This window comes from Phasianus colchicus, chromosome 7 (genome assembly GCF_987193195.1).
Source record: "Phasianus colchicus chromosome 7, bPhaCol1.hap1.1, whole genome shotgun sequence".
Taxonomy (NCBI): Eukaryota; Metazoa; Chordata; class Aves; order Galliformes; family Phasianidae; genus Phasianus; species Phasianus colchicus.
This window is the reverse complement of record NC_143442.1, coordinates 23,767,503-23,779,644: the sequence shown is the minus strand read 5'-3', so window position 1 is coordinate 23,779,644 and position 12,142 is coordinate 23,767,503. Positions and strand designations below refer to the sequence as shown.

The 12,142-nt window shown below is 43.1% G+C and overlaps 1 protein-coding gene across 16 annotated transcripts in view; it reads right to left on the bottom strand.

The window, feature by feature from the left end:
• Positions 1-12,142, bottom strand: part of ABI2 (abl interactor 2) — a 59,487-nt gene that overhangs the window by 1,290 nt on the left and 46,055 nt on the right. For 3 of the 16 annotated variants that reach the window (XR_016468314.1, XR_016468316.1, XR_016468320.1), the window contains 4 exons: positions 8,916-9,002; positions 8,412-8,585; positions 1,392-7,509; positions 502-792 (listed from right to left, as the gene is read on the bottom strand). Coding sequence is in view for 3 of the 16 variants with exons in the window: in XM_031601317.2 (XP_031457177.1) it covers positions 7,334-7,509; positions 8,412-8,585; positions 8,916-9,002 (437 nt within the window). In the remaining 13 variants the exon portion in view is untranslated. Of the gene's footprint in view, positions 1-500; positions 793-1,078; positions 7,510-8,411; positions 8,586-8,915; positions 9,003-12,142 lie in introns of those variants that run through there. The other 13 variants (XR_016468318.1, XR_016468322.1, XR_016468324.1 and 10 more) reach the window with 8 other exon arrangements.

Below are 12,142 nucleotides of genomic sequence, written 5' to 3'. Positions count from 1 at the left end.
GGGGATGCAAATGTAAGAAAGCGTCACTACAATGATGATTTTTCTGTACAGCAAGCTTGTGATGAGTGCTGTAAATACATTCATGTTTACTGCTTTAAAAAAGAAAATTGCACATTCTGTCTTTCAATGGGATTGCCTCCCCTCTTCTTCCCTTTCCAAAAAAGAAAAAATCAAAGCTCTTTTAGACTGCTAGCTTCAGGTTGGGGGGAGCTTTGCCATATTATAAATATATATAAATATATGTATAAATATACTTTTTTAAGCATGAGAGAGGACAAAAGATACATTATAGAGTACCCAATATAGATCATTATACAATGGAATATGCACAATTCAATAAAGATGTAGTTAAATTTAATAATTCGTTTTAATCCTCTGTCTTGCCATTTTCCTTTTTCAGAACCCACCTTCTGTTTTCAGGGCAGCAGCAGTTCCCTTTTACAGGATTCCTGCTTGGCTACAGGTTGCTCATTCTTGATAAAATTGCTATTTATCGTTCCTTTGCACAGCTGTTTCCAGTGGATCAGAGCTGGCTGTACCAGTAGCAATGTACATACCAGCCACAGGTCTAAAGAAGACCTGGAGTGAAGGCTTACCTCACCTTTTCCATCTGCCTGTTTCCTCAGATGTGCAAGGGTCCTGGCATTACTCGGTTCGGCTCTGCTCAAACAGCTGATGGCTGGTAAGTGCTGGTGCAGCCCTTCGCTGGGATCCACTGTAGGGAGTTAATTATGCTGTACCTCTCCATGGGGGCTGCACAAAGGCTGGTCATGCAGCACTTGTGAGCTGCTACTGCAGGGATTTGAAAATTAAGATTAAAGAACTCAGACTGAATTCCTGCTCGTGTAGGAAAGCCACTAATTCTGAGAGGCTCTGAGGTACTTGGGCTTATGTGTAAAACTGGTCATTTCTGCCTTGAGCCAAAAGCAGCTGCAGCTGCAGCAGTACATGTACCCAAACCAGAACTCATCTCCATGAACAGAACTCACACCACAAGCACAGCTGCTTGCACCACAGGGAAATCGATTGGAGTGTCATGGCCCCAGGGCACTTATGTCATCACTGAAAGAAAAGAAGTTGCTTTGTTCCTGCAGGCCTTGAGGAAGTAAGCTCTGCCTAAACACTGGAGCTGCAGAATGGTGTTTGGGAAAGGTGAAGAAGCGCACTCCAGCCAGCTCAGAAGAATCCTAGCCTGAAAGTAAAGCTGGTACTAGCAAACAGCAGCTCAGAGCTGTGAGTGCAACGTGGGCACCTGTGCTGGAAGAAGGAGCTGGTGTCCTAGCACTGGCCAATTACAGGAAATAGAGTCACACAAGTGAAAACAGGAGCTGCTGAAGGCTGCCAGCTGGATGCCAGTATTAAAACCTGGGCTGGGGAAGTGCTGAGCTCACCTTCTCTGAACAGGGCTCCTGTATACACAAGCCACGTCTCCCAGTCCCTCAACATTTCAAAAAGCCTGTAGGAAGAAACAAGGAAAGTGACGCAGTGGTGGCACACTCACAGAACACAGTGTGTGCTTTGTTCTTTTTATTCAGGGCTTGTAACAAGAGGGTTTAGTACACAGCAACAGTTAATTCCAAGTACAATTAAAAAAATTTAAAAATTGGGTTTTGCACTCACTTGGAAGATGGTTCAAATGGCACACACAATAAAATGTTACCGGCAGCACACAGCTCCCCAGACTCTTCAGGCTCGATCATTTACAGTGGGCTCTGCACTTCTCCACTGCATCAGCAGTGCCAAAATCAAAAAGCACAGAGTGCTTCCCTTCCAACTGTAACCCAAATGTGTGTGTGGGGGGGGGGTTCTGCTTTCAGAAAAAAGTACATGGACAAAAAAAATCCATGTTAGACACTAACATTTCCAGAGAATTCATAGAAACTACTTGTCCATGCAAGTTGCAAAAGACACTTTTTCAAATGTGAAAAGAAGCACTTGGGCTTTACAAAAGAAAAAAAAAAAAAACTCAGATGTCAGCACTTTAGCAAGGCGCTGTCATGGAAATGAATTTGTACACAACTCTTCCTCATTTGTAAATAGAAGGACTTTTCCGAGGTTTTAAGAGAAACAGGAAACGCACTGCCCGTATTTCAGCAGGGTCACCACATACCTGTCCAGCAGGATGCTGGGTTTAGGCTTACCTCTGGCCAACAGGCTCCTGCTGTCTTTTTACCTTCTTGCTACCCATGTTGGAATAAGCAAAGGTGTTAATGAATATGTTCAGAGCACCAAAGAAGACAAACAAACAGTTCCTGCATTTGCAGAAAGTTGCACAAAACACATTGCTGCTTTGAATTAATGCAGAACATCATGGTTTGAATTATTTGCAACAGCAGTTGGCAAAACTTGGCTGCATCAAGTGCTCAGCAACCTTCCCACAGATAGGAGATGAGGGTCCCACTAGTCACACAATTGAAAATTCAAGATGACTGTTGCTACGCACCAACCAGCTATTGAAAAGAAAAAAAGTTCCCTCTTGCCCTATTCCGACCTCTGTATAATATACCACTTTAGCCACAAAATGTGGCTGTGCCTAATACTGAGTGATGTCAAAGGGTGGGGTAGGTGGAAAATACATTGTAAGCACAATAAATTCTTGAGTGTGGCTCCCTATAAGTAAGCTATAGTCCATCACCTACCTGCCCATGCTTTTCGTTTTACAACACTGCCTCTTCTCAACATGAAGTATTTGCCTTTGTGAACGCAACAGTTCTGCACGTTTCCCACTGCCACTGCTGTCAACATGGGAAATAAAGCCTCCGCATGGGTTTTGCAACATTTCATTAAATACTGCAGTCCTCCACACTCAGCAAACCCAGTCGAAGCCACAGCACTACACTGTTTCCAACAGCATCCTCTAGCAGCTTCCAAAAAGGTTGTGCTGATGATGCTGCTGGGTACCAACCAACAAAAAGTCCTGTCCTTGCCAGAAGGAAAAGTTAAAAGTTTTGCATTTGATTTACATTTGAAGCTCATTTCTAGGGAAGAAGCACATCTGCAGCATTTGCTAAGAACTGGTGGAAGCTGCTGGGAAAAGCACAGCAATAACCTGCCTTCCGGCATATGCGCAAGATACCACAGAAGCACAGCAGGCTGCACCAGCACAACCCTCCTCCATCACAGGTGAACAGCAGGCAGCACACCCTCTGCCAGAAAAGCACCATCAGTCCTGCTACTGCTTCTCTTCTCAAGCTTATCTAAAGCACCCTAAATAAAAGTGCCACTTTGCAGAAGCTGCATTGTTGCCAACGTCAACTTTGGTTCTAGGCTGTCACAAAAGTGCTGAAGAACCACACCAGGCAGGGGGCCAAGCATTCTGCCTACTTGCAAACAGCAAGCTAGGGCTACCTTGATAAGACCAGTGTGCTGATACAAGCAGGAGACATGCACATCCTCTTAGTCACAGAAGCACTGCACTGGGAGAGCCTTTGCTAGCAAAGAAAATTCTCAGGAGGTGTGAGAAGTGAACAAACCGCTGTGGTGAGTGCTCACTAGTTCTCTGGTAAGTCATCCTGCCAGAGCCTGCAGAGACCGTGCAGGAGCTGTGGTGCAAACCAGCAGCAATCTCCAGCTATTTCAAGTAACCCCCAGCTCAGCTGCTTCCTTGTTAGCACATATCACAAAGACAAGCTTGAGTCCCAGGGCCATGCTCCACCTCTTGTCCTCCACTGGGAGCAGTGGCTCCTCAGTGCCTATGTTCTCTGGTGCCTGCTCCAGCTAGCGGGCATGGAAGCAGCATAGGGACATCAAGCATAAAATAGGCTGCTTGCTTTTCCTGCCCCTCTCACCCCTCCGTGGCAACAAAAAAAAAAAAAAAAAAGAAAGAAAGAAGAAACAAAGATAAGGACAAGGAGAAAGAAGAAAAAGATAAAAATCAATGGGTTAGATACATGCAACCTTAGCCACCTTGATGCTGAACACAGACATCAAAATAATCTGCTTCAGCACTATCTGGGGACAGTCTGTGACATCCTTTCCACACAGGCACATGTCAGAGGGGCAGCTCCAGTTAATAGATTTGTCCCAAGAGGGCTGAGAGCAAGGAAGAAAATCCCTGCTAGAGCAAATCAAAGCAGAAGCTGCAGCTAGATTCCTGCCTGTTTAAGCACAATGAAAGCAGCTGGCTGTGGGCAGTGTAGCTCTCAAGAAGGGAGAAATGTTTACTCAGGGCTATTCTGTAGTATCTCCTTCCCCCAGCTCTCCCACATGCATACCCTCTGCTCTGACAGCTGATGCTGAACATCTTCAGGTGTAGTAGAACTCAAAGAGAAGTTTGCATCTACAAGGGTGTTGGTTTTTTTCTCCACTTTCCTAAACCTTCTTTTAGAAGGAAATGTAAAGAAAGTGGGGAAGAAAGGTTTCTGAGAAGGAGATGTACAAGGGACAAAATTAAAAACACAACCCTCACCGACTTTGCTAGCATGCAGTCTATGCAACATTAATACAAAAAGCTTGTTTACCTTGGCCTGGTCTATGAACATAACATCACATCATCCCCAAACAAACTACAGAATTAAGATCTGTACAAAATAAAAAGTATGCATAAAACTCTCTTTTCTTTGCATTAATACTGCATAATAAAGCATAAAACCAGCAGGAGGTGACCCAGAAATTCCATCCACAGCAGCTCTTCGAGGACAAAAAACTAAATGCTATCAATAGAGACCAAATTAACCTCTCAAAGCCAGCCTTCCAGGGAGCTTCCTACATTTCACCTTCAAGGTTTTGCAGCTTATCTTCTGTACTGAGCTCCAACAAGTTATGCAGCACTTTCTGGTGTTCACACTGCTCTGGCAGCTCTCAACACATGAAATTTACATGATACACAACCAGGTGAGTGTATCACGCACTATGCAAGTACACACAGTCACCACCTGTCAGTCAGAAGTGTTCAAGCGCATGCTCTTGACAGACTGAGTTAAAGACACATTTCACTAATTCATCACCTCCCAGCTGGAATGTGGGTGCACAAGAAGAGAATATTAGCTGTCATTTAGTAACTCATTAAGCTGCCGTAACTCAGTACATTTGAGCACTGTGTGCTTTCATCACCAAAAGCACACCCAGGACAGAAGAAGCCAGGGAAGCTTTGACAGTCCTGGAAAACACAAGTCTTTGGTGCTTAGGGGGTGACTGTGGAGTACTGCTGCAGTGCAATCATCCCAGTCTCTAGCCGGGCTGCAAGAACCACTGACCTGTGCAAAAAGTGTAGGCACATCCCATGACACTGGAAACAGACATTCCAGCTATAGCACAATCAGTGTTTGTAGGTGTGCTCCTAGAGAAACAACGGGCTGAAGGAACTGAACATGGCTGCTTCTACTGATCTTGCTGTAAGACAGAAGCTTTTGCAAAGGCATCTCTTCTAGATTCTAACATCTATTCCAAATAGTAATGCTGCCAACTTCCAGAAAGAAAAGAATAGTGTTTTGGCTACACAGCTGTGGACTGAACAGGGGAGAAAGTAACTTCTATGTTTGCACAGGTTCCTTCAAAACTATACTTCTTGTAAGCTTCCACTAAGCTAGTTCCTTACTCACTGTCACAGGATTAACACACTCTTCTGCAAGCTCACAGCAGGTGATCAAATTCACCTGCCTATTACAAGCACACCTCACTGTCTGTTTCTTCCCCCTTGAGCAGCTACAGCTTCTCCCTGAGCAAGTCTGTACCAGACGCGTGCCTTCAACATGGCACTGCACTGCTTACCAAGGAGGGGCGGGGGGCTTGTGACAAGTACGCAGCCCCACTGCCAATATCATCACAAACTCAGTGCTGGCAGCACTCTCTGTACTGCTGTTTTACACACAGGCTTCAGAAGAAAGCTGCAGCACTACCTTGCCTTTGACAGTATTGTCTGGAATCTGGTCAGATGTCAGTCATACGTTGTCCAGGACTGTTTCTCTGGCCCAGGAGGCTCTGGCAGTACAGAGGTCAGCTCCATTTGTGGAGCAGCAGGACTACAACAGGAGGTTTAATCGGTTCAACATGACGTTCAACGAAAGGCAGTATTTAGTCCTTCCTGAGGGCAGACTAGCATAGCCATCATTTTACACTGACAATCACCGAGCAGCATTTTTAACGGAGACTTAAAAAGCTAACCATCAGCCCAGGGCCTCCACTTGTTATTACTCCACCCTGGACCCACAAGTACAGTTAAAATACCTATTTCTTCATAATAAACAATGGAGAGGACTGGGAGAAGAGCTAGGACTACTTCTAGTTACTGCTTGGATTTCCATGGGAAACCAGTACACAACATCAGCCCTTTTTACTTCCACTGAAGAGATTTTGGCAATAGACACGAAGACGACAATTGCCGTTTGTCCTGCCTCTGCACAGGGCTCTCACAGTACATATGCAAGTCTAGTCATCAAGTACAAAAAAAAGCCAATTTACAATACCTGATTGGATTTTTAAGATTATATTGTGCATAAGACTAAAGTTGGGGGTATGTTTCTCTAGTGCAAGCAGGTGTGAGTAGATCTGAACAGCCCCTAGAGTTTATTCTCAGACCCCAGGAGGACGTGTGAACTTCACCTTCACTGTCAATGGCATCTGTGAGTTCTGGACAACCCAGCAGCACCCATGGCAGGAGCAGCACATTTACATTAGTGCATAACCAAAACCAAACCTGTTGCATTCAAAAGATGAGGAAATGGGGACGAGGGTCTTCTGGGCTGCAGCTGTCATAATTGTCTAAACTAAAGGGTGAGTTAACCAAAGCCAGCTCTGCGTGCCTGTGTCAGCGTATAAAAGCAGAGCAGCTGCAGAAGTGTTTTTGCTAAAGATGCAACCAACTGTAAGGAAGTCAGATACATGAACAACTTTGCATACAAATCCCTGTGTTTGCTAACACACAAGCATTTTTCCAGCTGCACAGGAGTGTAGTGTAGAAACAGGAGAAACATCCACCAGCCAGCAACCCTTCACCACAAGCATCCAGGACATCCCCAGTGCCAGGCACTGCTGCCAAATGTAGTGCCATCACGGTGCACAGGATTCCTGAGAGAGATCCCAGAGCCTGTCAAGAAGTCAGAATGGGAGTGAAGGAAATAACAGCTACTCAATGAGTTTGTTAGATCTGAATGGGTCAGCTTACTTCAGCATCAGATTGCTCATGATAGCCTCTGCTGGCACCTGGAAGAGCCACTTGTTCAAACAACTCAAAACACTACTGTTTTATAATGAGGAGAAAAAAAAAAAAAAAAAAGAGTGGTTGTTACAATTATCCTTCATTCTGCTATTTTGGATGGGGCCCCAGAGGCTGGTAGAGATGAGGAAGCCCTGACAGCTCCTGCAGCAGGAGATGCAGCGCTCTGTCCTCTAGTCTTCACTCTGAGTAATGCATGATGGACTCCACGTAGTTCCCTGGGAAGAGCCCCGTCACTCCATTCATGACCCCTTCGTACCAACCATCATCATTCTTCTTAATGACATAAATGATGGCACCTTCCTGAAACGAGAGCTCATCTTCTTTGTCCTTCGTGTAGTCATAAATGGCTACCACTAGAAAAGAACAGAGGATGAGCTGTTAGAAGAAGTACAAGCACACACCTCAGTCACCTACACATTTAGATCTATACAATGCTCAAGTGCAGTTCCCTTACCTGGATGTCATTCCCATAGTACATAATAGCAATGTAAGTGAAAACAACTTATGAAAAAAAAAGAAAAAAAAGCAGCACCTCTCTCTAAAATAAAATGCATGCCTGCTATATCAACATATTTTTCATACAGGAACAAACGACCTTTATCTTACTAGACAGATGAAAGCTGCTTCAGAAAGTCAAAGAAATGCAGTAAAACACTGGCAAATACCAAACACGGAAGGTCCGTGCACAAATAACATTTGTACATCACATACAGCAAACTTTCCAGTCCTGCCTGTGTAGTTGTTAAGAAGCTTTATAGGGAAAAATAATATATACATACATCTAAGTACATACATACATGAATACATATAGCATATCTATATATGCACATACCTACAAAAGAAGATATACATATACAAAATACCCAATAGATGTATTGTGTACATATACCACTGAAGGAAGAACTCGTGCCTTGAAGACACTGTGCTTACTGAGCCCCTTGTAATGAGGCCATTGTAAAAGGCTGCACATCAACACATCTCTAAGATTCTTGGTGCACTTCCCAGGCCCTGTACCAGGGGTCCATGCATGCCTCTAAGGCACAGGCATGATTCTAAGAGACAATGCCTGAGTCAAACTCATCTCCCTTGTAAGTGTGCAAAGAGCACACCCACTGTCTTAGTGTCAAGAGTCACATAGCTGCTCCTTAGGAAGAGGCACCAGTTTTGTGCATCTGTCAGAAGCAGTTTGAACGGCCATGCATACAAATTGCCAGTACAAAAAGAATCACACTGTTCCTTGCAACTTTAAACGCACCCTTTTCCAAGTAGGTACGTGGTGCCCAGGGAGGGTCCTCCTCTGCATATGGATCGCTGTACTCCACCACTGCTGCCTCTTCCTCCTCATAGTCCTCTGGAGGTGGGGGTGGCGGCGGGGACTCATCAAACACTGGCTCATCCACAGGTGGGGGTGGGGGAGGAGTATCTGAAACTGAAATGGAACAGCCCTGTACCTGGGAAATGGTCCCTACCACCATGGCTGCAGGTTAAAGAAATGCTTCACATCCAGCCTAGTGGCTACAGCACCCACGTAAGGAGTGGTGAAAATACACTAGAGACAATAAAGTTAAATGAAGGAACTCACTGAACATTTCTGCAGTGAAACCAATGAAAGTATTTCCTTCCCCCCTGCTTCTTTGGAACTTCTGACAAATTTGCAGACAGTGAAGAATTCTGGCTGCACACGGACACATCTCTCATCCACTCAAAACAAAAGCCACATGCAGTTCTGAATCACGGCACAAGGAAGCGACGCACTTACTGTTTTCTTGAACTCTGGCCACAAATCCCATTAGCGGTAACTGCGGAGTTACCTGTAGGATGGAGGGGGGAGGAGGAGCAAGGGATGCTGCCACAGAAATTAAAAAAAGAGGCATTCGGTTAGAAACACAAAGCAGCAAACAGGAAAGTAGACATCATCACACTCAGACAATGTAGCAGGCTGCCAAGAAGCTGAGATAAAAAGGACAGTACTCACAGAAAAATGGCTTAGGGCGTTTAAGCATATTCCCAATCCTTACTTCAAGGAGATTTCTACATTTTTAACCCAACCCATTTTCAATCCATTTCTTTTCCTAAGATCACAAATCTACGCTGAAGCAGAAGTTTGATCTCACTAAAAGATTCCTTCAAGTTCTTTACAGCAGCACAGGACTTCAGAAACTGGCCTACCTAACAAATATATCAAGTAGTTCCTCCCCCTGTAATCCTCTATAATCCTCTTTTAAATTGATTTAGTATTTATAAATTGAATGTCTCTTCTATTAAAACACCCACAAACCCTTATTCCTGAAAATAGATATAGCTAATTTTCTCCAAAACACGGGCAAAAAGATAAAACAGGAAATTAATTAGATAAGGCAATTTTGGGTGAAACAGAAAGATACCTTTGAGAAACCTTAGACTTCCAGACAGGAGCCTTGTTGGTAGAACAAAGCACACTTTGCTGTTGCAGAGCAGCAGAGACTAGTCCAATGTGCATTATTCTGCAAACCACTGAACTCTGAGCAGCTGGCTTACTGGTAATGGAAGAGCTGTCTTTGTGTAAGATGTGCAAATTCACACTTAATTAGATAAGCAAGTGTATTCTCTAAGTACAAAAAAATTAGTTAATTCTAGTTAACAAAACTGTAGTCTCACCTTGTAAGGATAATGCAAGACAATTATTTTTTTAAGAAAGTTCTTGGAATATTTTCCAGAAAGCACACCTCAGGAAAAGCACAACCAAGTCATTTCTTGTTATTATGGTAAACACAGACATTTAATCGTGTCCAAGAGAACAGCAAGGAAAAAAAAATAAAAAAAAAATCTACATTTCATGTACCAGTACGTTTATTTACCTTACCGAGCTGAGCTAATTAAATTTCAGTCTAGTCCCAGAGCTGCAGTGTATGACTTAGCATTGTTCAGAATTAATACACCTCATCACAGCAAATAGAAAAAAACCAAAACAAGTTATTTCAAATTCATATCTCAAAATATACCGTTGGCTCATTTAGCAACTATTTTCACAAGCACTTTGAATTTCTTCTACCAGTCATGTTCCAGCTTCTTTTTTCTACCTCACATCACAAACAAAACAAAATATACACAAAAACCAAAATAGAGCAAGCACTGTTTTTGTTGCAAGAGTATCCATGTACCTCCATATAAAGCAGGCTCCATTACCTGACCACTTAACTGGTATTTCTTGAGAAAATTTAAAATACATTTCTAATTACAGCTTCTTTGACTTGAGGCAGGTGACCTTGGAGAGAATATATTCCTTCAAGTGTAACCACAACTGCTGGGAAAAGATCTGGTCTTGCATTTCTCAAAGAGGAAAAGGGAACTTGAATTTGAAACACTATTGAAATGCAACAGCATTCAGGAATACAGTGTTCCTGTCCAACTATGAAGTCGCCTCCTTTTTAATTACATATACTATAAAAATTCTCAGTTTCAAAATGTTTCCTTTATTCAAAGTCACACGAAATCACACACTTCCTATCTACCACATGAGACTTGCTTTGGTCTTCTGGGTCCCTTCTGTGCATATTGTGTTCTGCATGTAAGTCCTTGAAGGAGATAACAAGGCTTTCCAGGTAGAAAGACAAATCACTCTAGACAAGCACTCTAGGCAAGCACAACAAACATCCCTTTGTTTTGTTTGGATCATGCAGTTTAATCAAAATGGCGATGCTAACACTAGCTGACATCATTCCTTGTTCATCTTAACCATAATCATTACCTTCCTTTTGGGTCCACAGACTGAACTGCAGTTATGCAACAGTCTATTTGGTAACTTTATTATAACCTGCAACACTGTTATATATGCTGTCTAAAATAGCATGTATGTCACCACCGTATACGGTGAAAATTCTCTTTACTGCAAAAAGCACTGTTGAAATGTTTCCTTTATAGTTATTTTCCCTTCCTTCACATTTATTCCCTTTCAAATTTCAATACACATATAATATGCTGAACAAATGCCATGTATTTCATGCAACAGAGCAGCAGTTACTCATATAAACTACTCTACCCTCTCTGTCCCCAGCAGTACCATCCACTTCCTTCTCAAGTTAATTGTACACATCTCTTTGCAGATTGACTCACAAGCAGTAGTATTTGGGCCTGACCAGATCCCTTAAACACAAACTGTAGCAGCTAACCTAATTCCTAATTCAATGCTTCATCTAAAACAACAAAGCCAAACAAATCATCACCAACAAAAACACACACACAATAGCACTAATGTGCTTTCAAATCAACTTTCAGACTTGCTTTTAACAGGGCCTTTGCTAACAAGGAACTTCCACCACGTCCCTTGCATCTTTCTGTAGCTTTGTAAGAAAAGGCATCCCTTACTGTCACATCAATACCTTCACCTCTCCTCACAAGCTCAGGGAGAAGGACACCAGAGATGAACAGCTGCTGAGTTCCCCAACATACAGGACAACACTGCTTGTTAAAATCTCATCATGCTTTTGAGGATAGGTCAGCCATCAGAATAACATCACATATGGAACTTCACAGAGAACATAGCTCCCCTGTACATTATACCAAGCACCACAGATGTCTAAAATCTCTAATGCTTACCTCTATATTACAAGCAATTTACTGAACTGGTGGTTAATCACAAGGAAAAAGCACACAAGCACACAGACTGATTAATGAAGAATCAGCGTTTTGCTGCAACACCAAATACCTATTCCACACCAAAGCAGCTACCTGATACACACAGTGTAGTACGGACTGAAGTTGGTCCAACAGATCCTGCAAGTCCTGGGGGATCAAAAGGAATTTATCTGACAACAAAAGCCATATTGTCCCAAGCTGTATGTCATAACAGTAGCTGTACGCTCTGTGCTCACACCTCCGCTTCAGCACAGCTTCCAACAATGTACTGGAAGTTACCTTAGACTGACTGCAAGAGCTGCACTGGAGACAGAATATGGGATTTCAGAGATCTGAAGGCCAGTCAATTCAACTCTGTGTTGCATTCATCAC